Raw genomic sequence first — 24,620 nt, 5'->3', positions numbered from 1 at the left:
AGAGTGTGATAGTACGTCCCAAAAGGGGCGAATATCTAGAAAAGAAGAGGAAGAAGATATATAATCTCGATATTTCGTCAGAATTGCTTGCTGATTCAAGCATTGTCAGCTTTTCCGTTTCTCAGCATCGTGCATCGATAGTTTCTTTTTTCACTTCGTTCGAACACTGTATCCGTCGAGAAGAACGGCACAATGACGGACAATCGTAAGTAGCGTATACGATAAAATTACGCGCTTAATTACAATCACGTTGCTGTCTCTGTAACGTACGAGACATTTGTTTTCTTGCACTAGACGAGTTGGAATTGTGCTAGCGTCGCAATCGTCTCTCCTCGCGGTGTCGATTGTACGAAAATGGCGATCTGCAAAATTGTATCGAAGATACCGAATAACGCTGAGAATTTATTGAAAATTATATTTTCTTAAATGTGTTAAAGATATCAATAGAATATCGATTTCGTATATAATATGTGAATAATTTTATATATTATAAAAATTTAGAATAAATTATGGTAAAACGGCATCATAATTATTGAAATATTTACATTGAATTTTACAGAATATTCCAATTATCAACAACAAGGATATAATCAATATAGCCAACCACCACCTTCGGCTGGTCAGGATACATCGTATCCACCTCCCTCTGCTGGCACAGGTGGCTACAATCAATATAGTCAGCCACCTCCAAGTACTGGTACCAATTATGGCAATTACGGCAGCTACAACTCTAACACTGGTCAAGACTACAATCCATCTCCAAATCAAGGCAGCTATGGACAGAATAGCTACAGTGGAGGTAGTAATGCAGGCAGCGGGGATAGTGGTAATAATTACGGTGGAAACTATGGACATGGAAGTAGCGGAAGCGGTGGTGGGGGATATAATCGTAACTCTGGTGGTGGCTATAGTGGAGGTAAATATTTTCTTTGTATTGTTTACATTTTGTGTTTTTCTTTTTTTCTTCTTTCTGTTAAGTGTTGCTCTTTTTTGCTATATCTATCTCGAAATTTTATTTTATACTATTTTGAACTCTTAAAAATGAGATGCTAGGTACTGGTGAATAATTTTTCTTTTCTTATTAAATTAGAATTTATATTTATCTTATTTGCATGTTTCTTAGGCCAAGGAGGTGGCGGCGGAGGCGGTAGATATGGCGATCGCGGCGGTTATGGAGATCGCTCCGGCGGTGGTTACAAGTAAGTTTATTTTCTAAATTTTTAATATATTTTAATAAGGCGACAACCGGAGCAACAGACTCCGACGTATTAAATTAAAGCCAACAGCCACTGCATTCACAGTGATCGATCTCACAGTAAACGACTTTGTTGAAGCAAAATCAAAGGTATGCAATAAAGTTCTTACGCAGTAATGGAAACTCTTGTTGTATCATCATTACGAACGGTTTTATGCCCGGTTGGGCGTTAATATGTTTGAAGTATGCCTACAGGTTTAAGTGACAGATGTAACTGAGGTAAAGAGGTAAAGAAACAATATGTGACAAATGACGTAAAAAGGTTGTAATATCGACATCCTATTAGCTGGTTCTGGAATTGTAACAAACACATAACACACACGCACATACATACATATAAACGACGTACGTACATATGTATATGTGTCGTAGTTATATGCAAAGGTCTTAAATCAATCAAGACCATAAAGCGATTGATGTCGCCACTGGGATCACTGTTGTAATATTATTTCTATTAGGCATATTAAATACGTTTAGGCAATTATAAGGTATTTAGAGTCTATTGTAAGAGATTACATTATCAAACTACTATTATTGTATAGGCATTTTTCGAAAAAGCATGTTTTGAGAATAAGCTGTATATGTGACATGTGTTAAATTCGCATATAACACATTTGCCTTCAACATACACAGTTTTACTGTGTGTATTGTTACTTCTAGTTATGGTGTATTAGTATTACTGTAGGTATTTTTTGGAAAGTAATATTTTTTCTGTTAAAAAAAAAAAAAGAAACCTCTGTACGAAGTATACAAACACATGAAAAGAGCAAAGTGCGTTGTGTGTCGACTGTGTTTTACATTTAGAAATTTCCCAACTGCAACAGAATCAACGGCAAATTGCAGCGGATGCTTGGCAATATTTCTTTCCGCGGCAAAAATTTTTTACTTGCAATACACAAGTAATCTCTTACTTTTTTAGGGGGGTTTGAAAAATGACGGGTAAAATGTCGAAGTAAAACCGAGGAATGCTTCTTTTGTCAAGATTTGTTTTTCCCTCGAACTCATTATCCGGATCGAACAGACCGAACACTTTAATTTAGTTTTGTTTCTATTTAAGTGTTGTTCTCACATATATAAAGATAATCTCTGCATGCTAAACGAGAGAAAACTGACAAACGTAACTTGACGTCAGGACGAAACCGGCAAATCTAATGCAAATCATGATGTAATGACTGTAACAGACATTTAGACAAATAGGTACATCAATCAAGAAGAACGAACGGTGGCGAGCGGCATACATACGATTCGCCATGCATCGATCGATCGATCACAGTCTGTCCATGAGTCAACTCATTGGTATATCTGCTTCTGTGTTTTAGCAGTGGCGGTGGCCGTGGTGGTTATAACAAAGGTAAATGCACCAGACTGTTTGTACTAGTCTGGTGCTAAATATTCTAGCTTTCACTCTACTATTTATACGATCTTAAATACTCGGTTACTCGGTTATTATATGAAAGGGCTGCTATGCAACATTGTTAGGAGGAGCGTTGTAAAATATCTCTCAATGGTAATTATTCACCATATAATACAATACATTCGCACGGCATTCATTGAAGCGAGAATGAGAAGAATCAATAATGAACTGTTCCAATTCTACTTGTAGTATATAATTGAAAAAGTGACCACATATATTATATAATCACCAATTGCTTTTTTTCCTATGAACGGCAACGCTTGCGTGTCGTTTTATGTTATGTTATCGTAAAATAATAAGATTCGCAAAAGCAGGGCATTCTGTCTAATCAAAAAATTAGATGGTTTATATTCTGTAAGATAATTTACTCTGTATATATATACCCAACTACAAGTAATGCACTGTGCGGTGACGTCGTTCAGTGCGAAAGCAATGTTTTGGAAAATCCCTTAAAAAGGTTGATGAAAGAGGTTCGTCCTAAAAAAAGGTACAAAAAGGTATTACGTATGGATATTACGTTCATTTTGCGAAAGAAAAAGCAAAATAGAACAAAATACTTATACAATATGATCATCCTATATATTTTTGGTATGGTCATATCATATTTGGACGCGATATTTTCAAACTGTATAAGCGTGAAAATATGTATAATACAGGCGCGAAAAAAAGGACTAAATAAAAGGCAGCTGGTGAGCTACTTGCCAATCTATGATTAAATCTTTAAGCGTAAGAGATAATGTTGCAGCCCTTTTGTATGTTCAGCTGCAACCTTGTGTTCTGTATGTATCGTTAGGAATTAATTGGAGTATTAGACTGCTACTAATATACATTAGGTTTCTATAAATCAAATGATTTACACAAAAAGATTAGGATGTATACTGCACACACACAAATATAACGTCAAAGTATATAAGAATCTTCAAATTATGGAAGTATATACAAGAAATTATTAATCATTATTTAGTAGAATTGTATACAATATCTCTTTTTTTTATTCTTTTTTTAAGACCTCTTGGAAAGAAGTATACAACAATAATTATACTTAATGAATAATATAAATTATGCGTAATGAGAGGTAAAATAACGTTCTATAAGAATATACACACATAAGAGCGTATATACATTTCTAGATATTAAATACCTAATATAAGTTTATAATATATACTATACAAGAGAAGAACTTAATCTTGTGTTGTACGATTTACGTGTAAACTCAAATTGAATTGTAAAACTAGAATGTAAACCAAATGAAACTGGTAATCTGTTTCTTCTGCTTATATTTAGAAAAATGACAGAAAAGTTTTACAATATTAAAGCCGCACATGTGTATAGTTCCAATCGGCACGATATCGTAAGACTATTAGAAAAGTGTGGAAACTAACATTTTGGAAACATAAGCATTATATCCTTATTAAGAACTGTCGTTGTGTCATTAGGAGAAATACGAAAAAGTTTTAGAGATACGACTTGATAATTTTTATCAAAAGTTGTGTGAAAACTCGAAGAAAGGTATACGGACAATGTTTCAAAGTATTCATGACGTCTTGTAACATTAGTCGTTATTTATATAGAGAATGTGCAACGCTGCGAAACACTTTCCTTATACTTTTAGATTAGGATAAAGTAGTAGCTCCGGGATCAGTAGAGATACGCGAGTATATTTTTACTTTAGACGTTTCTCTGTGCGATGAATCATAACTCTCGGTCCATTGCAGGAGGCTACGGTGACCGCAACAGTGGCGGTGGTGACGGAATGGTTACTCAAGAGGATACTATCTTTGTATCCGGTATGGATCCATCGATCTCCGAGGAAGAAATTTGTCAACATTTCGGTGCGATCGGCGTGATTAAAGTACGTTATCTTGTCCGTTTATACGCAGATATATATTTATATTATATATAGCATTAAATGCGTGCACGATTCGAGATAACAATGTTATTTCAAACTAAGAATCAAACGCATTTAAAATTAAATATGAGATAACTCTCAAGCTACTATTTGATTACTCTATGATACTTCAATGTACAATAATATGGAGATAGCCCTTTTAATTACACATTTGTTAGATGTTTAATGAAAGTTTCATGTTTCCAGCATGACAAACGTACGGGCAAGCCGAAAATTTGGATGTACAAGGATAAGAATACGGGAAAATCGAAAGGGGAAGCGACAGTCACCTACGATGATCAGAATGCCGCACGCTCGGCCATTAGCTGGTTCGATGGCAAGGATTTTAAGGGTTGCACGATAAAAGTACAAATAGCGCAGCATAAGAGTAGCTGGCAGGGCAATCGGATGGGTGGCAGTCGCGGCGGCGGTGGCCGTGGTCGTGGCGGCGGAGGTTTCGGCGGTCGCGGCGGCAGTGATCGCGATGATCATCATCGTGGGGGTGGCGATGATCGTGGAGGCCGCGATGGCGGAGGCCGCGGTGGCGACTGGAGGTACATTATCTGATACATTATTTTGTATCGAATAAAATTTTTTCATTATATTGTAGCATAATATTGTTATTACTAAATTTTAATTATACATGTATATCTAACGGTAAAGGAAGATATTGAGATATATCGAGAAAAAAACAATCATTATAGAAAAACTGTTTGAAACAGGTGTCCGAATCCCGATTGCGGTAATACAAATTTCGCATGGCGGGATCAATGTAATCTCTGCAAAAGCTTAAAACCGGAGGGTCTCGGTGGTTACGGCGGCGGGGGTGGCAGCGGCGGTAGGGGCGGTGGTCGAGGTAGTGGCGATCGCGGTAGCCGAGGAGGTTATAGAAGCGATCGAGGTGGACGCGGAGGTGACAGAGGCGGTAGAGGTGGCGGCAGCGGTGGTTTCCGGGGCGGAGACCGAGGAGGCCGCGGAGGCCGAGGTGGTCCTATGAGGGGAGGCGGCGGGTAAGATTCCTATTTTTTCTGAATTTGTGTGTGCGTGACCTTTAGAACTTTATGAATTATTTTTCATGTTTACACTCACTATTTTTTTCAATATAATGAACATAAAAGGATTAAAAGATCAAACATTTATATATATATATATATATATAAATCTATATATTAATCGCACATTAATTTACGTATTTTTCATTTTATTTTAGTCGAGGCGAGAGGGACAGGGATCGCCAGCGACCATATTAATTTCATATTCATATAACGGTCGTACGACTTTTACTGTCACTAAACGACTTGTACACATTTTTGTATACACAGTTTCAATGCTTGTACATTTCGCCAAGTGATAAATCACTCTTTACATGTGTCATGTACTTTTATTTTTTTTTGCGTAATTTTTTTATATTCATCGGAAATACGAACTACATATGTATATTACGTTCGTGTATACAAAACTATTTCTATGTAAAATCAAATCCAATAGGAAATAATAGGTAAGACTTTGCGTTGCATAAGTATATGTGTAACTGTTTGATTTATTTATCGCCCACTATCTCATTTAAACAAAATAAAAGCGAAAAAACTTTGGGAAAGTTTATTTATTGAAAGTTGAAAATATAATACAGTTAATTTGTTATATATATATATATATATGTATACAAATCTGATGGAGAATTATATAACTCAGAAACGTGACCAAAATAAATATGTCTTCGTCTATAATCGGACTCAAGAGAAGCCGAATTTTTTAAACAAACTGTATTTAACATTTTCCTTTTTCTTTTTTTATTACGGTAAATATATCTATATAGTTTTGTAATATATCGCGTTTGCTAAAGAGATGTTATGCATATATATGTGTATGACATGTGTAGTATATCGGTATTTATATAATTTTTTCGGTATGTATATGTACACAGATACCTAGGTATGGATAGATTACATGAAGACCTCTAGTTTTTATGGATTTACTTGAACGCACCGTAACCACTGGTCTCTCTTCGCTCAATCTTTACGTTTGCGTGACTCCTTGGACAGTTCCTAGAATAATATAAACAAATATTTTGAGATTATTGAAATAAAACTCTTATCAAAATTTTCACAAAAAAGAAAAAGAATGGCGCGATAGTTCTAAGAAATACCTATAAAGAAATTTCACACTAAAATCATTAATTTGTCAAAACAATTTACCTTTTGCGTAAGTATCACAAGGAGGTGTCGAAAAATGCCTACGAAATCGATGAACAAATCCAAGGAATGCATGATGAAGTCTCTGCTGCCCATGTGATGTTTCTCGATAATCAATTGCGTGTCATAGATGACAAAGCCGCAAATCACGAATAATCCCAGATATAAATGCGCTTGGTAGATGAAAGTCGAGCGCAAGAACAGATTGGCAAAGGAAAACAGGATCATGATATTCAGCATGCTCATTAAGGTGCCACCAAGATACAGCCAGCGACCACGTTCAGCCAAAAGTGCAGAAATGCTGAAGGAAACGAAAACTACTGTCGTACCTGTAATCATTTTATTGCAACATCATCATATTATATACATGTACACACATTTAAAAACAATTAATTTAGTAATATTAATCATTTATCGATAATGACGATCTTTTTATCATTTTTTCATAACGTTATATAAGATAAAAAATTAGGAATTCCTAATATAAAAAACAAAAAAATAATTTGTTTTAGATCTAATAACGCATTATGTTAGAAAATTGTAGAAAATAACAAAAGAAGTTGCTCACTCACCAACTAATGCTGTTACCACTATACTCGGGTCTATGCTGACTACCATCTCAAGTAAAGGACCTAATCCAAGGCCAGACAGGAATGCAAATCCCAAGAGGTAACTGAGGCGCAGCTTTTGATTTTTGCCATTATCAGGTGTAGTCATTAATGCAATGAGGAGACCCAGGGTACCAAAAGTTGTCAATAGATTAGCCTGCAGGAGCTGCGTGTACATGTGTACATAAGCTCCTGCAGCTGCTGATACGGTGGACAGGGACAAACAACCATAGACATTTTTCAAGTGTTGTCTGACCGGTGCATTTCTGTGGATAGTGCATTAACAATTGCTGGTTAACATAAATCGCTTTGCGAGAATATTGTGTATGTGTGTGTGTGTGAGTGAGAGTGAGAGAGTTTAGTCTTATGTTCTATGAAAATATAGCTGATGCAAGAATGACAATCTCTTCATCTGCAATCCTGCGTTGGAAATGCATATCTTTTTTCTATAAATTTATAATCTATAAAAACTAAGCTTTACATAAAACAAAAATTTATTTTTTTTTATGCTTGTTTAATAAAAATTTCAAGATAAATATTTTGCTTGTCCATCATTTTTTTCTCCATGAATAGTATGATGCAATTTTTATATTAATCTCTACTATCTTCTATTGCTCTATATCCTGCATAATTGAGCTCAAATGTATACTTAATTATATGTAATTTAAATTAAATAAGTAAAATAATTTGACTGATTTATGTTCCTCTCTAACAATAAGATGTCTTCATTTTTTTGAAAAGTTGATCAAGCTTTTCACAAGATATATCATTGTAATATTTTCAACTCTCAAGATAATTTTGTAGCTGCATCTTTATTCCGTTGAAGAAGATATCATGAAAGTTTAATAATATCTCAAAATGTAAAGAATATTATAGATATAAAATTTATGTCATCATTATTATCATGATATGTCTGGAAAACAAAAACAATATCATATCAAAATAATCTATCCAATACGAAGAGAGTCTAATCTGATTAAATAACGTTCTAGAAACCGAGAATACTTTTTACTATGTCATTCTTCCCTCTCTCTATCTCTCTCCTTCCGTACATTTATGATGCACGAACTCTGAACTTAAGTGTAATGTCATATATATATATATATATAATGTATAGACAAAATTCACGCGTTGATGCTTTCTTCGTCTTAAAAAATTTGTGCTCTTTTTTTCCTTCGAGATAACCCCATATATATTTATTTCGCAAGAGACGCGACGCAGCTAAAAACAGGCGTATGGATATCAAAAAGTTTTATATAGGATATCGGTACATTTCTACTTCGTATTAAATATTAGTAATAGATGACATTGAGAAGTTTGAAATCGATTTTCCCATAACGAAAATATCAAGGAAGGTCATTATTGTAGCCACAAGAGCTCTTTCGACATTATGCAAAGTGTGTTCACGCTTTCATCATATATGTTCACTACTTATACACAGCGTAAATTGCGTCGTCCTGTATCTACGAATGAACGAAGGTATTCGTTCTGGAACACGTATCAAACGAAAGTTGAAGGTCATGAAGTATCGCGACGCGACGCGACATATATATGGTATGTGTTTGTATTTTGTGTGTGTGTGTGTGTATATATATATATATCGTAAGTTGGAGAGGATGTGGAGGTTCGCGAGATAAAAACAGGTATCGCGAAAACTACGTCACGAAAGACAACGTAATGGCCAAAAGACGAGAAAAATCGCGTAAACATTTCAGATTGATGACTATTTCGTCAGAAATAGATGCTGGGAAAATTGCGCGTCGAAAAATATATAAACTTACAATGTGTTGCTGAAGGAATTTATAAAAGTGTTGAAGACCGCTGCCATAATTTTGCTGTCGCTCGGCTGATTCTGGACGATGCTTTCTGACGATCGGCACACGCGCTACACGAGACGCTCACTTACAACCCCGATGCCACGATGACTGGTGATATTTCGTATCGTCGATTCTCTATGCGCAAGACGAAATTGTCGTGGCGAAGTCGATGAATTGTATGCACGTACGTAGCCGATCTTTGCACGGGGACACGTCAGTGATATTTCTACGCGTAAAAACCAACCGACGAGACAGACGAGGATAGGACGAGAATGAACGTATTCGATTGGTGCTGCGGGCTGACTAGATGGCGTCATCGAACACAACTCGAAAATACATGTCATGTTTTTTTTCTTTTTTAGTCAGTTTTCCTTTGATTTTCATTAGAAAAAATATCGAGATTTAAATCAACATTTTATTATTCAATGTGGTTCTTCTTATTATCTTTCTATATTCTTGCACAATTTTTTTCTCTATCCTTTCTTCAGTATACTTGGGTACTTACATATTTTTTAGAAAAAATATCGAGATAGAAATTGGAAATTACTATAACAGCTGTTTTCTTATTATATTTTTATACTTTTTTTTTACAATTTTTCTTTCTCTCCAACGTTTAGGTATTTATTGTATAGAAAATGTACATGATATAGGCCGTATTCCAAAATACACTGCCAGTACTGAAAATCTATAATTCATGTAACGTATATCATAGATTTCTAGTACTGGCAGTGAATTTTGGAACACGGCCATAGTTAAAAAAAAAAAAAAAGAGAGATCTATGGATTCCAAAATTTCATACAAATATCTCAGTTGTATCATACAAAATCAATTTTGATGCAAAGTATTCAAAAATATTTACAAGTTATATAGATGATTGACTATCTTAAAAAAAAAAAAGATATAATTATTTTCTTTCATAGTGTATTATTTTTTAATTATTCTTATACAAGACATACAAAAAAAACTCGAGGGAGAGGGAGAATTATTTTTTTACATTATAAAACTACATGTACTTCTTGAAACATAATTAACACATCGAATATTAAATATATTTTTACATAAATAAAATTAAAAAAAATAATCCTATATAATAGATATATATATGTGTATATAATGTTAATTATAACAAGATATTTGTAAATTTATGCATATGGTTTTATAATTGTGTTTCGCACAACTATCATAAAATTTACATTTTTCTTTCTTTTTCTGTTATCTTAATATTGTACATACATTCTATCAAATTGTCTTTATATATCCTTTTGATGTATATTCAAAAATTACAATATAATCGTAAATTGCCGAAGTATGCTGTTTAAACTACTAACTATTTCGAGAGCTGATAGAAAAGATTAATGATTTATAGAGTATGGAAATTTTTTGGTACACTGCAATATTGTTCTTTTTATACACTCTGCTATATAACGCTATTGACACAATCCTGATAAAATTTATTGTAATTGGGAAATGGTTAATGAATACTTTGAACGCTATATAACTTCCATTCTAATTGTATTAATTAAGCAGTATTTCTAAGATTGAGGACATTGTGTTCTTCCAACATCTCCACTTTCTGATTGACTATCAGTATTGTCAGATAAGTTGTCATTAGAAGAATCATCAAAATGGTAATCGTCGTCGTCGTCGTCATCATCATCGTCATCTCCAATTGGATCATCAAATTCATATTGACGCGGATAAAGTTGCTAAAAAAGGGACAGCCATGAAACGAAAAAAATAAACGTATATTTTTTCAAATTTCAATTTATAACAAAGACTTCAATTAGTAATAATATATGATGAAAATACTTATATAATATACATATATGTATTACTTACACGCATTCTTTCTCTAATACGGGCATATCTCAATACACCCAAAACCCAATGCCATTGCCCATCCGGTCCATCAGGCGTGTTTTCTTGCTTTCTATTTCTCGCATTGGATTTGGCACACTTAAGAAAAAAAAAAGTATGCAAAAAATCAGGTTAAATGTTCATAACTTTTTATAATTATTATAGCAGATTAGTAATATTAATAGTTGTAATAGCAGCAGCAGCAGTTATCTTTTTTTTTTCAGGATATAGTATATAAAATGCAATGAATATATAATACTATGATAAATATATGATAACACAAAACATAGAAAAAATATGCATAATGAAACGAAAAGAAAGAAAAGAATATATATAAGAAAACAAGTAAAATACGATTTTTTTATACATACATTCACTAACGATTTCATCATTGGAGCTTCTCTGCCTGAAGGCACCCATATTTTGACATCATAATCCAATCCACTTGTTGCAAGAACAGGAATATGCGGATGTCCTTCTAAACAATTTACCTATATAATAAAAAAGGAATGTTATTCTCTCTTCCATTATAAAAAAAGATTTGTATATTTATTTTATTTTTATGAAGTGAAAAACTCACAACTCCTTGTTTATCCCCTGCCATCCATTGTACAACCGCTGATGTAGTTTTCTCCCAAATGAATATATTACCGCAATCAGACCCAGATATAACATATTCACTTTTGGGTCCAAAGAAATTGACACCTTTTACTGTAATTAAAAAATAAATGATAATGTAGTAATTAAAAAATAAATGATAATGTAGTATTATGCAATTATATACTTAAAGCATCAGTTCCTAAATGTTAATTTTAAAAGAAATTTACAAAGATATGTAATTTGTAGGAAAAAAGAATTATTATAAAAATTAATTATAATGTTTATCATTAAATTCTGAACATCACATTTCATCAAGTTTGTGTTGAAACATATTAAAATAATCACAAAAATCTAAAATTTAAAGTATACATTCTCTTAATACAATTATATGCCATGTGTATATGTAATATACCAGTTGCCCTATTCCTATGGCCTACATATCTATTAGTGTAATCTTCAAATGACAATAATCTATTAAATAGATATATGACTTCATCATTATATGATGCAAGAATCTCAGTTCCATCGTGATTATATACAGCGCATGTTACATGCGCGTTTTGTTTATTCTCTGTCTAAAACAAATTATATATATACTGTATATAGAATTACAAACTAAAATTCTATTAGTCTTTTTATTATTAAAAGAATTATTAGATTTATTCATCACAATAGAAAAACACAACATACCAGATGATTGGGGCATAATTTATAGAGCGGCGTCGAAACTTTTCGTCGATCATACACTCTTACATACTGAGAACGGCCGCCGATGCAAAATTCATTGCTATTAAAAGGATTACAATGTATACTATATAATTGAACTATTCTAGATGAATCCTCTTTTACATATAGTAATCTGTGAACAAAAACATTAATTATATGATATGTATATAAAATATAATTAATGGTATACGCACACACACACACTAATTATATTTATTATACGCACGCAAGCGCGCGCACACACACACACACACATATATTGTAACCTCTTTATTAACATGTAAAGAATAAAAGGCATATGAATATAATATATATATATATAAGCTTTTTTAATCATATGTTATATTGTTTAATTGTGATAAAAAGACTATCACTTACCTGCTTGGTTTCCTTTCTCGGATATCTATGGAAAATACTCTTGCATCTTCCCCAGCAGAAAAGATTATATGAGGCGTTTCAGGATGCACAGCTAATTTGTGTGATGCGGCACGATGCGCCGCCAATCTCTTTGATGTATTATGTTCAAGATCCAATAAACGTACTTGACCATCTTCAGCACAAGTGACCATAAGATACTCCATGTCCAATGGTAACCACTTGGCCTTAATGTGAGCAATTCAATAAAAAAAAATTATTTAAAAATGAATAAATATATATAATAATATAAAAATTATTAAAGACACAAACATATCCTAACTTATATATACTTTACTAATGAATCCATATCCTTATACTTTACTTATAAAGGTATATTAATATATACTTGAAACATATTTCTCGTGTGTCCACTCATAAACGAATGACGCTTTTTTCCTACAGCCCAATCCCATATAACAACTGTTAAATCGTCAGAGGCACTCGCTAATAAATTTCCCTTTTCATTGAAATTTAAGGCATTTACGCAACCCTGTAAATAATAATCGAATGTCAATATATAAATAATAATGATCTAATTTTTTTATAAGCTACACAATGTAAAAATCGAGTAGATCAATATATAGTGTTTATGAAATAGTAAATAACATAATAACATACCTGATGTTCATTAAGATTATACATAAGTTCGAGTCGTTCTACCGCATGTAAAGAACCGTAAAATCTTCTTTGGAACAACAGATTGCTACCTATTTGGCGATTTATAACTTCCGGTACTATGTGCCAATTGGGTTGGATGCCAATTGATGGTATCTCGTTTTTTTGGCAACGAGGTAGCTCTTCTTCATATTCTTCTTCTTTATATGTATAATTATATATAAAATATTTTTTAAGTTATATATATAATTTATTTTATATATATATATATGTGTATGTAATTAAAATAACTGTATACATACATACATATATATGTATATATTTACACATATACACACACGCGCGCGCATATATATATATATGATACATCATTTTTTAGCAGTTATTTATATTTAGTGTTATATTTCATCTATTACAGGACTAGTCTTCTAAAAGACATTTCCAAGTTATAAATAATAAAGATATTATATATATATTCAACAATCGCTCTCTAATATGATTTAACATAACAAAACAAATAATCACCTTCGTCTGTATAAAGCTCAAAATTTTCTCTTGCTGCCTCGCTTGACGAGGTATTTCCAGAGCTGTCTTCATTATCACTTGTTATATTTTGTCTCTTACGATAATTTCGTTGTTTTACTTTTGATTTGGTTTTTTGAAATGTTACTGTATCATCGCTTACATTTTCAGCATCAATATTGTCTACACTTTTATTTAACTTCTGACGTTTACTCGAATCTTCGTCTGAACTATCGTCCGATTTTTCTATTGATGCATTACTGTTGGCATGTACTTGACCTTTTGAAATACCTCTTTTAGCTTTAATCTGATCTGTATGTAATACGTTTGATACATCAATATGAAAAGAAGATGAACTATTTTCTTGTGAAGTAGTTGCTTCTGATGCATCAACCAAATTAATAGTTTTACAAAAAATATTTAATGTATCATTAGTTTTGTCACATTTATCAGTTGTAATTTTAACATCACCTCCTATAGAAAGTTCCACAGATTCGTGCACATGTTCGCTTTGCATAGTTTCGCAAACAAAGTTGTTATCAAGTTTTATTGCATGGCTAGCATCTTTTATTTTGCTCTCAAATGTATCAGTAGAACTATTTACATCTGCTGAGATGCTTACAACTTCTAAAGAACTTGATTGTGTCTTTCTAGATTTATCACTCTCGGAGTCATCCATGCCAGAAAAATTTACCTCAAATTTTTCGCCATGTGCTTCACCTTCAAAATCCATATTTCAAAGATCATACATATACTTCTGTTACTTTTCCAGAATGTCAGTAATAATTTCTTTAAAATGATAATTGTTTAATATATGTGACACACACTGAAAGTTTATATCTGGAAAGTAATATATCAATCGATAAAAAAGATCTATAAATATTCAATTCTTATAAAATTGCATAAACACGAATTAAAACCGTAACGAGTTAGTACATAGATATTTATATTTTTCTAGAATGAATTGTGATATAACCGAGATTGCAGGAAATATATCCCTGTTTAAGTAGCAGGAATAACTGCAATATATCACAAGACAACATTCTTCGAAGAGTATGTATGATATATTGTTACCGATTTAATATCATGCGGCTATCACTCGTAATACAAATCTGTCATTAACGAAGAAGAAAAGACGAAACAGAGATCGCATTGCAGAGATTCGACGATACTGAGATACTAAGCAATAAGAATCACAGTATCACAGAAAATCATAGAATCACAGAATCACACTATCACACTACTTTAGTATCATCTGCGATATGATACAAATCATGATGTAAATATAAAAGTGTACCATTGTGCATGATGACGTCACGCGTAGTGACGTAAAACCATAGATATATACCTCTCTTTGGGCGCGTTCCACTTAACGATCGCAATGCTCACGGTATCATTTCATTTTTGTTGTTCACTGAAAGTTAAACAAAGACAGATGATACTCGCGAGCGTTGCGGTCGTTAAATGGAACGCACCCTTTCTACAGCGAGCGAGCGCGCGTTTATCTATCGCAACCATAGACATATAGGCCAGTATTCATAGTCCGTTCTTATATTCAAGATCGTCTTAAGTACGGTTATCGTCTTAAGATGCTAAGCGGTCATTTCATTGATTGAAGGAGATCTTAAGACGACCCAAGACCACACTTAAGACAATCTTGAATTCTTGTATTCTTGTATTCTTAATATTTAAATGGCCGTAATGATCTGGGGTGGGTCATGTATTCGGGCCAACAACAGGTTATATTAGAGTGTAAATTCAGTTTTTATGCGTATATACTGGAAGAAGAGAAGAGAGAGAAGGAAGGAATTTTTGTTGGGAGGTGGTAGGAAAGGAAAAATGGGAAAGCGCAGGCCAGGGTTGAGTCGGGAATCGAACCCGAGATCTCCGGGATGTCAGGCGCGCTACACACTGAGCCACCGGAGGCCCCATGTTGACAATCTTGAATATAAGAACGGACTATGAATACCGGCCATAAGCCCGTGTCACACTACGCATTGCGGACACGGATCGGATTTGGATTACGGACTGCGAATCGTCAATCATCCAATCAGATCCTTGGCTACTTCGCTCTGATTGGATGAATGACGATTCGCAGTCCGTACTCCAAATCCGATTCGAGTCCGCAATGCGTAGTGTGACACGGGCTATAGAATGGACTGAGCGTTGCGATAGACAAACGCGCGCTCACTGTAGAAAGAGAAATACTATATGAGAGGCCTATTTTGTCTCTTTTCCTAGCATCTCATTGATGATTTTGTCCCCCTCCATATAGAAAATTACCAATGAAATGCTAGAAAAAGAGACAAACATAGGCCTCCCATATAGTACCTCTCTTTCTACAGCGGGCGCGCGTTTGTTTATCTAGTAATGTAGCAATCGAACGTGATTGGTTCTTACTTCTAGAACCAACAAATCAACGTCAAGTGTTGACAAAGATTTTCAATACTGGCAAACGTAGTTTCTGTACGTCACATTATACATCAAAATGGCTGAACTTATCGCGATTCCATTGAAAAAACCTTCCGACGTTGACATAATAAAACCGCTTACAAATGTCATTAAGTCAACCTACAACAGCCCAGGCAATCAAAAAGATTATACGGACGCTATCGCGGAATTTAGCAAGCTGAGAAACAATGCTCTTTGGCGAGCTTTTGAGAAGTATGAAAGTTCCTTACAGGTTATCTACAGGTATGAGTCATCTTTAATTATTTCGATTATATTTCGTGCGACAATTAACGATGTTACCAATTATTGTCATGATTTTTTAAATTGTTCGATGAAATATATATGTATTTCGTTTACTGGCTGCATGTCTTTTATGCATTCGCATTCTTAAGTCCACGTCAGCGATACAACCAAATTTTACTTACGACGAATGACATTTTTAATTGATTAAGTATTAAGTCGTAACTTGTCTACATACAGGATGTTTTAAATCTTGTCTCTTTTTCGCGTTTTTCCCACCTGAAAGAAAGAAAATGCTTACATGTCATAAGCAAACCATTAAAAATTTAAATATTTTTATATATATACACTTTAACATATATATATATACAATCTTTTTTTTAAGTTTTTAAATTGCTACGTATTATTTTTATACATACATTCTAGTCGGAGAGAATGTTGCAAGAAGAACGTGAATCCGACAACCAATTAAGAGAACAATTCAAAGAACGTTGGAAGCGAACACCTAGTGCCCGACTGACGGAACAATTTACTAGCAATTTACAAAAATATCGTGAAATTATAAATAACGCAGTTACAGCTGATAAGGTAAAAAGATACTTTAAAGTTAAAATACGACTTCATGGATCTGTATTTTTACGAATATTTTATTATATGATCATATATATATATCCATGCACAGGTGGTTCGCGAGAAATACGAAAATAATAAAGAAGGAATGGAAATTTTAAGTCTGGATGAGGATGAACTTACTAGGACTGTTCCGCAAGGTTCGGCTGTTCAAGAGAGTAATGTTGTTATACGACTCAGGAAATTAATGGATGATGTAGGTGGATAACAATACAATAAATGGATTCGTGCGCATCAATTTCTTGAATCCTAATCATTATTCAATATTCTCTTTTAGGTAGAGACATTGAAAGCTGAACGAGATGCTATTGAAAGCGAATTCAAATCCGCTACCAATGATATGAAGACTACATTCCTTTCGGCGCTAGCTAAAGATGGCGCAATCGATGAACCAAATTTATCTGTCGAGAGTTTGGGAAAATGTTATGGGCCTTTACAAAAACAAGTACGAGAAAGCATAGCGCGTCAGGAAAAATTAGTTGCTGAAATTCAGGTATGTCTAAGATTTTTTGCACATATACAGGAAATAATTGTAATTGTTTGTAAAAGATGAAAAAGATACGCGCGCGCGCGCGTGTGTGTGTACGTATAAATTTATGTTTTTAGACATGCCATGCAGAATTTACAAATGAACAAGCTGGTACTGGTAGTGCGCGAGAAACGATGCTCTGTAAGCTGGCTTCTGCTTATGATGCATTTAAAGAGCTGAAGAGTAATCTATCAGAGGGGGTTAAATTTTATAACGATTTGACGCAGGTACACATTTATGTTGTGACAATTCATTACTTGTTCTCATTTTTGGTCATTATCTAAACAATTTATTCTTCTACCTGTGTAGCTACTGGTAGTTTTCCAAAACAAGATATCCGACTTCTGTTTCGCCCGAAAAACTGAAAAAGAGGAATTATTGAAAGATTTAACGACGAATTTGAGCCATACTGGTCCCGCTACAACGCCAAGTATTCCATCCCATCATAGCAGTGGTACGAATCTGATATATTTATTGGCTTTAACATTCTCTGAAATTCAAAAAAATATATCTTCTATCTAAAAGGACCATCTGGTGTAAACCAACCATCGGAAATCAGTACAGCACCGCCTCAGTTGCCGTATCCTACGCAACATCAAGGTGGTATGCCTGTACCTTACGGCGCTACACCAGCAACACCCTATCCAGCTTATGTTCCTCCACCGATGCCGACAACGTACAATCCATATGCTACAATGCCATACCCTACACAAGGTATATATACACTTTAGTTCTATTATCTATATATATAATGATATATTCAAAATGTGTGTGTGTGTGTGTGCGTATAATGAGATTTGTTTTGATTTTTCTTAGGAGGATACAATCCATACCAAGCTATGCCTCAAGTTCCATATGGAGGCTATGCGACAATACCGCGTTACAGTGGTGCTCAACCACCGCATGGTCAAAATCCATGGTGAATTATACAAGCAGCTTTAGTATACACTTTGGTATACACTGTGATTTTACGTAAATTGCATATTAATTCCAATAATATTTATGCATCATATTTTATACAAAGTCTGCTATATTAATCAACATTCGGAGCTGATATTGTGTATAATTCAAGGGATTTTGCTAATCATTATATGTCTTTCGCCATACTGAGGATGTCTTCCGTTTGATACTACAAAAGTTTTGATTTTTTTGATTGACCAACTAAGATGAAAAAGGAGAATATTTCTTTGCTTTAATTAGTTAATAAAACACTTCAAAACTTTCTTAACATCGAACAGAATGCATCCGAAGTCCTCCATCTAATACAGATTGACCGTTAGTATTTCTTAAGCTTTAAGTGCTGCTTATCGATTTGTGTAGAGAACACATATATCGATTTATAAATATATTTTGTAAAATAAAAAAGCCAAACATATATGAATTATTTTTCCTACATCTTTTTTGTGTTGACTCTCTAATTATAACTGTCATAAGAATCGCATAAATATGGATACAAGTCATTTATTTATTACAATTTTATACGATATATGTATATAAATACATATATTTTAAAAGCTTTGCACATAAAAAAATATTTAAAGTATATATATATATATTCTTTTCTTTCATTTTTTTTTTAACTAATTACATTAATTAGAAGTCAATTTTCATCATAACTTAGTTAATTGAAGTAGAACAATTTTTGAACTTTGAAAGGGATTAATATTAGAAATTTCTGAAAAACAGTTTTCATATGGAAATATCTTGGAAACCTCGTCGTTTCACAAGCAATACAATACATATATCCAATATGAACAGTTTTAGTACAGGAAAGAGGTAAAGAAGATTCGAAATATAGATATCCTCTTGTAAGAGAATATACAAACATATGATAGATTTTATTTTACACTCCACAATGAAATGTGCACTACCCACAAATGAGTAATCAAAAAAGAATTGAGTTATATAGCAATATTATTATATAGCACTATTGATCCACAAACTAATAATGTTGGTGATTTCTCTTTGACAGTATAATTGATATTATATAATAATTTTGTATACTTGATAGAATAAGTAAAAGAAAAGAACATGAAATAACATACAAGTTACTTTTTGGAGTGCTGGCTACTGGAACTGCTTGATCGCGAACGACGTTTAAATTTCGGTTGACTCGTATCCGTTACGTTATCATTTCTTTTATACTTATTTTTGTCATAGCGCGAAGTGTTATCGTTGTCTTGGTAAGAATTAAAGTTATTTGGACGTCTATCGTTGCGCCTATCATAGTGTCTGTAATTATCTCTTCTATTAACTCTGTAAGAATCTCGTCTACGGGGGGAATAATTTCTCCGATTCCTTCTATCACGACTTGCTCTACGATTATAGTCTCTCTCTCTAGACCTTCGGTGATCTCTTGACCGAGAACGTCCGCGCCTTCTGCTTCTATCTTTCGAATCACGTCGGGAATTTCTGTCATTGTAGGATCGATTGTTGTCACGTCTTAATGATTTTTCATTCTTATTATGTTTAATCTCTTCTTTGTTTTGCATCATGTCATTGTCTTCCATGTTTCTCTTTGCATTGTTATCTTGTTGATAGACTGTTTTACTCATAGCTGATGTCTCATCTGTCTGATCATTTTCTTTATTCTCCATCAATTCTGTCGTGCATATATTGTTATCCAGATCTGGTACTTGATTATTTTCGTCGGAATTATCTCCGAATTTTTTAGGTCTGTCAGTTTCACGTTGCTTATCAAATTCCTCTTCTTTTTTGATACGTTCCTTTTCTATCTTCTGCAATATAAAATCACAATAAGAGAATTAACAATTGTATATATGTATTTTAATATATGTACACACTAGTATATACCTGAAATTCGTGCAGTTTAATAGTACGATTTTGAGCTTGCTTCCAATGAGGTGGAGTCATACTTCTGGAACGACTTCGAGAAGGAGTATGATATCGCTGAAAATTTATTTAAAACACACGCATTTTTTATTCAAGTTAGTAAATCAATTAATAAGATAAACTAACGAATAAAATTCGATGCTATATTTTCATTCGTTCATTACAGATATACAATTAATGCATTTAAAAAAAATAGCCAGTTACATACTAACTTATATTTTATAACATTAATAATATCACTTACGAATATTCCTCTACCCTTAAAAACACGACCAGTCTTTCTATGAGATCGTATACGATCTCTTCCATAATGCTGTCTAAATTCCTTCTGATTTGCATTATTGGTGGATCCCGCTCTATATAAAAATTTATTTGCCGGTACTTCTGGAATTTCATCGGGATCAATTTTAGTAACAGATACTAGTGGATGAGGTTGCCCATTATCTTCCTCATTAGAATCCCGAATTTCACCGTCTTCCGACTTCACTTTTTTTTTACTGAAATGATATATTGTAATTATTAATATTATACTATTTTTTAAATTTAAAAATTTAAAAATATCTTTCTATTTTATATTTTTAATAATTGATATTTTTTTTTAATAATTGATACTTTTTTTTTAATAACTGATATTCAAAATCTATTTATATTCTTATCTAATGTACCTTTTTTTGTTCTTCTTCTTTTTTTTTGCTTTATCGGCATACGAATCAGACTCGGAATCTGCTGAACTACTTTGCTTTGCCTCTCGTTTTTTTGCTGAAACAACGCATTCAATAGAAAATTATTTAAATCTTATTATATCTGTATTATAAGAGCAGATAGATAATTATACCTTTATTCTTGATCTTCAAAACCAATTCCCCACAGTTTACAACCTTAGCATCTTGTAATGGACGAGACATGCGGTCTACTGGAAGTCCTTCAATGTGTGTAATGATTTCTTGCCCAGACACTACTTCTCCAAAAACCACATGGACACTAAAGAAACAAAATACTTGCATATAGACAAATGGGTTTTTGAACAAATCATATTTATATATGTGTATTGTAAAATACTATGAAATACATGTATATTAAACATGAATCTATACTTACTTGTCGAGATGAGGCGCTGGTTGTGTTGTACTACAACAACAAAATATGATTAAGGGGATGAGAGATGAACAGAAAGAGCCAGCTTTCATTGGTCATTGTGTTGTAGTAGTGACGTGCAGACCCTTCCCTCATGACTACGCAAAAACATCGCTAAGTTATTCATTCCTCCAGAATTATTCTTATTCTTATGTTTTTCAATATCCTCCGCGAGTTTGCTGCATAAATCATCATGGGAATGCAATTGTATATTCGTGTCGAATTGAAATTTGCTAGTTTTTATCATGCATTTGAACCTATCAATCGTGAATTTTGAAAATATTTACTATTTTTACGAGTCAATATTATCTTCATATAGCTTCATTTTAATTCCACGCATATTTCATTAAAAGTTTTATTGAATGTAATTAATCATGAGAGAGCCTCTGGCAAATGTGAATAAATAGTAAGTTTACTTTATAAATATTACATTAACTTTACCCCTGATTCACATAAAACACCTAGTTAATTAATTTTAATGGAATAGAGAAAAAGTAATCTCAGAAAATTTCTCTGCAAAGAGAATTTTCTTTAAGTAAAGGAAACACATAATAACCATGTTGTATTATCTTGTGTCTGTAAGGTTTTGCTATACATACATAAAACAGATATAATTTTATAATATCTGTAATATATTATAAATATATTGTAATATATTAAATGTACAGATTATAAATTTAAATAACAATGTAATTAGCAATTTTGATACATCACCAAATAATATTATTTTAAGATACTTACATGAAGAATTGTGAACCATTGGTATCTCTACCACGATTTGCCATTGACAACAAAAATGGCTTATTATGCTTCATGATAAAGTTTTCATCTACAAAAATAACAATAATTCTTAAGTAAAAGAACAAAGTACTATAAGATTAGATTTCTCTATTACAAATTTATATTTTGTATTAAATGTTTAAAATACTAAGAATCACATATTTACCTGCAAATGTACCACCATAAATCGATTCACCACCTGTCCCATTACCTATCGAAAAATCTCCACCTTGAATCATAAAATCTTTTACAACCCTATGAAAAACGATGCCTTTATAATGCAAAGGTTTGCCTGTTGTTTTCCCAAGTCCCTTCTCTCCAGTACATAAAGTACGAAAGTTTTCGCACGTTATAGGACAAATATCCGTAAAAAGCTCAAATACTATTCTACCCATAGGCAGTCCACCGACTTCGATGTCAAAGAATACCCTCGTATTTATGTTCATCATGATGAAAGGATCTATGAATTACCTGTAAATTTTGATACTGATACAAAAAAAGCATTTATAAGAAAACATCTAAAGAACCTAGCATATTGTTAAACCTCAAAATAAAATTTTGTTGCAATATGGAAAAATATACATGAGTAATTATTAAATATATCTCTCTTTTTTTCTTTCTGTATGTACAGAGTGTATGTACATATCGGTTTCTTTTTCAATAAATTATGAAAAAAATGAAGTTTATATAATATCAATATACTGACAAAATAACGCCAACAGATTGTTTTAATAATTATTAATGCATGCTCGCGTTCTTCGGCGTAATTAGCAATTTTGTTTCGTATATTTAAGGATAGTCTCTCTTATATATATACGCTCTTACGTATCACTTCAAAAAGATGCAACAATAATAATAACTCGAAGAAACAACAATACATAAGTGACGATTATGCATACACCCGTAGAAATTCCGGAAAAAGTTGAACGAAGGTTAAAAGAAATTTGCAAAAATCATTGTGCAAACAATAGCTTCTAGAACTACATATGCGATAGCGACATGACGCGGTGACGCGTGGCTCTCTGTACTTATAGGAGCGGCCGACTCGTAATTCGGCGGATTTCCCAGAATCCGAGTCCCGACCCTCACTCCTATATGCCGTTGGTGGGCCTTTTCCCATTACGAGTAAACGAATGAATAAAATGATAGTCACAAGTTTAAAAGCCATTTATAATTTAATTCTCTTGAAAAAATAAATTAGATGATAGCCACTTACTTGAATTTCGTTGGAGCACAACTCGATTGCGTTTGGAGCACTTATCTATTATCTATTATTTATTATTTATTACGACGAAATATATAGATAACACTTGATTAATATGTATGTTACAACTTTCACGAGAATACGTAATAGCGATATATACACTATTCAGCACAATTTAGTATCAACGATCATTTACGATTTACGATGTTCGCCTTTCTGCTTTCTGCATTTCTGCTATCGGATTCTCTTACGTCTTAAGCCCGTATCAGACTATGCATTGAGATTGAAATTTGACCAATCAGGACAAGGAAATTTTAGTTCCTTTTATCCTGATTGGTCAAATTTCAATCTTCAATACGTAGTCTGATACGAGCTTAAAGAGCATTCTACAATGGCAGTAACAAGGCTGTAGGAGTAGGAGAGTATACTTTTAAGAGCAAATGGGAATTGCCCATTTCGTTACTCCCCGTCTAAACATCACTAAAAACAGTATACTCTCCTACTCCTACAGCCTTGTTACTGCCATTGTAGACGGCCCTTTACGGCCCTTGCACACTGAACGCGATAAGCGATGAGCGATGGACGATATCCAATGACAGCTCTTTTCCGAAAAAGCAGAGCTCTCATTGGATATCGCCCATCGCTCATCGCTCATCGCGTCCAATGTACGAGGGCCATTAGCGCGACGATTATCGTTGTCGTTAAGCCCGAATCACACAAGCGGCTCGCGGCTGCGATTGCGATTGCGTTTGTGATTGTGATTTGCTACGCTCCAATCATACTTGCAATTGGTGCTTTCTGATTGGCTGAGGCAATTGCAATCGCAGCCGCGAGCCGCTAGTGTGATCCGGGCTTCAGCGAGCGACAGCCTATGGGAGTTGCGTTTTT

At 33.3% G+C, this 24,620-nt stretch overlaps 5 protein-coding genes across 11 annotated transcripts; 2 read left to right on the top strand and 3 right to left on the bottom strand.

Annotated features, from left to right (window-relative positions):
* The first annotated feature begins 6 nt into the window (after positions 1 to 6).
* On the top strand, positions 7 to 6,284 carry LOC115244060 (RNA-binding protein cabeza-like). Of its 3 annotated transcripts, none has more exons than XM_029821439.1 (8): positions 7 to 205; positions 560 to 916; positions 1,124 to 1,199; positions 2,578 to 2,606; positions 4,385 to 4,521; positions 4,765 to 5,111; positions 5,280 to 5,567; positions 5,768 to 6,284. In XM_029821439.1, the coding sequence occupies exons 1-8, from the start codon at positions 193 to 195 to the stop codon at positions 5,805 to 5,807; spliced, it is 1,287 nt and encodes a 428-aa protein (XP_029677299.1). In that variant the 5' UTR covers positions 7 to 192; the 3' UTR covers positions 5,808 to 6,284. The 3 variants fall into 3 exon arrangements, with proteins under 3 accessions (XP_029677299.1, XP_029677298.1, XP_029677300.1); XM_029821438.1 differs by having other exon boundaries at positions 2,575 to 2,606; XM_029821440.1 differs by lacking the exons at positions 7 to 205; positions 2,578 to 2,606 and having other exon boundaries at positions 576 to 916.
* On the bottom strand, positions 6,196 to 9,428 carry LOC115244061 (probable Bax inhibitor 1). The gene is made up of 4 exons (XM_029821441.1): positions 9,139 to 9,428; positions 7,322 to 7,623; positions 6,753 to 7,078; positions 6,196 to 6,602 (listed from the first exon to the last, which is right to left on the bottom strand). Exons 1-4 carry the CDS (start codon positions 9,183 to 9,185, stop codon positions 6,567 to 6,569), a joined length of 711 nt encoding a protein of 236 aa, XP_029677301.1. The 5' UTR covers positions 9,186 to 9,428; the 3' UTR covers positions 6,196 to 6,566.
* A 662-nt stretch (positions 9,429 to 10,090) lies between these two features.
* On the bottom strand, positions 10,091 to 15,349 carry LOC115244059 (DDB1- and CUL4-associated factor 8-like). Of its 2 annotated transcripts, none has more exons than XM_029821437.1 (11): positions 15,209 to 15,349; positions 13,915 to 14,751; positions 13,393 to 13,589; positions 13,121 to 13,264; positions 12,736 to 12,959; positions 12,322 to 12,490; positions 12,044 to 12,206; positions 11,612 to 11,742; positions 11,403 to 11,522; positions 11,014 to 11,130; positions 10,091 to 10,880 (listed from the first exon to the last, which is right to left on the bottom strand). In XM_029821437.1, the coding sequence occupies exons 2-11, from the start codon at positions 14,642 to 14,644 to the stop codon at positions 10,707 to 10,709; spliced, it is 2,169 nt and encodes a 722-aa protein (XP_029677297.1). In that variant the 5' UTR covers positions 14,645 to 14,751; positions 15,209 to 15,349; the 3' UTR covers positions 10,091 to 10,706. The 2 variants fall into 2 exon arrangements, with proteins under 2 accessions (XP_029677297.1, XP_029677296.1); XM_029821436.1 differs by having other exon boundaries at positions 14,986 to 15,251.
* A 1,666-nt stretch (positions 15,350 to 17,015) lies between these two features.
* LOC115244045 (programmed cell death 6-interacting protein-like) lies at positions 17,016 to 19,139 on the top strand. The gene is made up of 7 exons (XM_029821417.1): positions 17,016 to 17,190; positions 17,285 to 17,428; positions 17,510 to 17,725; positions 17,839 to 17,988; positions 18,071 to 18,215; positions 18,287 to 18,475; positions 18,578 to 19,139. The coding sequence occupies exons 1-7, from the start codon at positions 17,038 to 17,040 to the stop codon at positions 18,682 to 18,684; spliced, it is 1,104 nt and encodes a 367-aa protein (XP_029677277.1). The 5' UTR covers positions 17,016 to 17,037; the 3' UTR covers positions 18,685 to 19,139.
* A 226-nt stretch (positions 19,140 to 19,365) lies between these two features.
* LOC115244044 (peptidyl-prolyl cis-trans isomerase cyp11) lies at positions 19,366 to 24,025 on the bottom strand. Of its 4 annotated transcripts, none has more exons than XM_029821412.1 (9): positions 23,745 to 24,025; positions 22,695 to 22,999; positions 22,490 to 22,577; positions 21,713 to 21,742; positions 21,450 to 21,595; positions 21,280 to 21,373; positions 20,859 to 21,111; positions 20,576 to 20,671; positions 19,366 to 20,499 (listed from the first exon to the last, which is right to left on the bottom strand). In XM_029821412.1, exons 2-9 carry the CDS (start codon positions 22,975 to 22,977, stop codon positions 19,810 to 19,812), a joined length of 1,680 nt encoding a protein of 559 aa, XP_029677272.1. In that variant the 5' UTR covers positions 22,978 to 22,999; positions 23,745 to 24,025; the 3' UTR covers positions 19,366 to 19,809. The 4 variants fall into 4 exon arrangements, with proteins under 4 accessions (XP_029677272.1, XP_029677273.1, XP_029677275.1 ...); XM_029821413.1 differs by lacking the exon at positions 23,745 to 24,025 and adding an exon at positions 23,354 to 23,718; XM_029821415.1 differs by lacking the exon at positions 23,745 to 24,025 and adding an exon at positions 23,428 to 23,718.
* Positions 24,026 to 24,620: the final 595 nt, after the last annotated feature.

The sequence above is a fragment of the Formica exsecta genome, unplaced genomic scaffold (assembly GCF_003651465.1).
Source record: "Formica exsecta isolate Colony F162 unplaced genomic scaffold, ASM365146v1 scaffold79, whole genome shotgun sequence".
NCBI classification, from domain to species: Eukaryota; Metazoa; Arthropoda; class Insecta; order Hymenoptera; family Formicidae; genus Formica; species Formica exsecta.
The sequence above is the reverse complement of the archived record's forward strand: the minus strand, read 5'-3'. Positions and strand labels throughout refer to the sequence as shown.

Excerpts from the sequence above, each read along its gene's own strand:
- LOC115244060 (XM_029821438.1), top strand. Across the intron at positions 1,200-2,574 it reads CGCTCCGGCGGTGGTTACAA|CAGTGGCGGTGGCCGTGGTG; the intron begins GTAAGTTTATTT and ends TCTGTGTTTTAG. Across the intron at positions 4,522-4,764 it reads GTGCGATCGGCGTGATTAAA|CATGACAAACGTACGGGCAA; the intron begins GTACGTTATCTT and ends TCATGTTTCCAG.
- LOC115244061 (XM_029821441.1), bottom strand. The coding sequence starts at position 9,185 with ATGGCAGCGGTCTTCAACACTTTTATAAATTCCTTCAGCAACACATT. Across the intron at positions 7,624-9,138 it reads AATTCCTTCAGCAACACATT|AAATGCACCGGTCAGACAAC; the intron begins GTAAGTTTATAT and ends CACTATCCACAG. Across the intron at positions 6,603-6,752 it reads TTGTGATACTTACGCAAAAG|GAACTGTCCAAGGAGTCACG; the intron begins GTAAATTGTTTT and ends ATATTATTCTAG.
- LOC115244059 (XM_029821437.1), bottom strand. The coding sequence starts at position 14,644 with ATGGATTTTGAAGGTGAAGCACATGGCGAAAAATTTGAGGTAAATTTT. Across the intron at positions 12,491-12,735 it reads CGAGAAAGGAAACCAAGCAG|ATTACTATATGTAAAAGAGG; the intron begins GTAAGTGATAGT and ends TTTTGTTCACAG. Across the intron at positions 12,207-12,321 it reads AATTATGCCCCAATCATCTG|ACAGAGAATAAACAAAACGC; the intron begins GTATGTTGTGTT and ends AATTTGTTTTAG.
- LOC115244045 (XM_029821417.1), top strand. The coding sequence starts at position 17,038 with ATGTTGCAAGAAGAACGTGAATCCGACAACCAATTAAGAGAACAATTC. Across the intron at positions 17,191-17,284 it reads ACGCAGTTACAGCTGATAAG|GTGGTTCGCGAGAAATACGA; the intron begins GTAAAAAGATAC and ends ATCCATGCACAG. Across the intron at positions 17,726-17,838 it reads AATTAGTTGCTGAAATTCAG|ACATGCCATGCAGAATTTAC; the intron begins GTATGTCTAAGA and ends TTATGTTTTTAG.
- LOC115244044 (XM_029821412.1), bottom strand. The coding sequence starts at position 22,977 with ATGATGAACATAAATACGAGGGTATTCTTTGACATCGAAGTCGGTGGA. Across the intron at positions 22,578-22,694 it reads TTATGGTGGTACATTTGCAG|ATGAAAACTTTATCATGAAG; the intron begins GTAAATATGTGA and ends TTATTTTTGTAG. Across the intron at positions 21,596-21,712 it reads CCAGCGCCTCATCTCGACAA|TGTCCATGTGGTTTTTGGAG; the intron begins GTAAGTATAGAT and ends TTGTTTCTTTAG.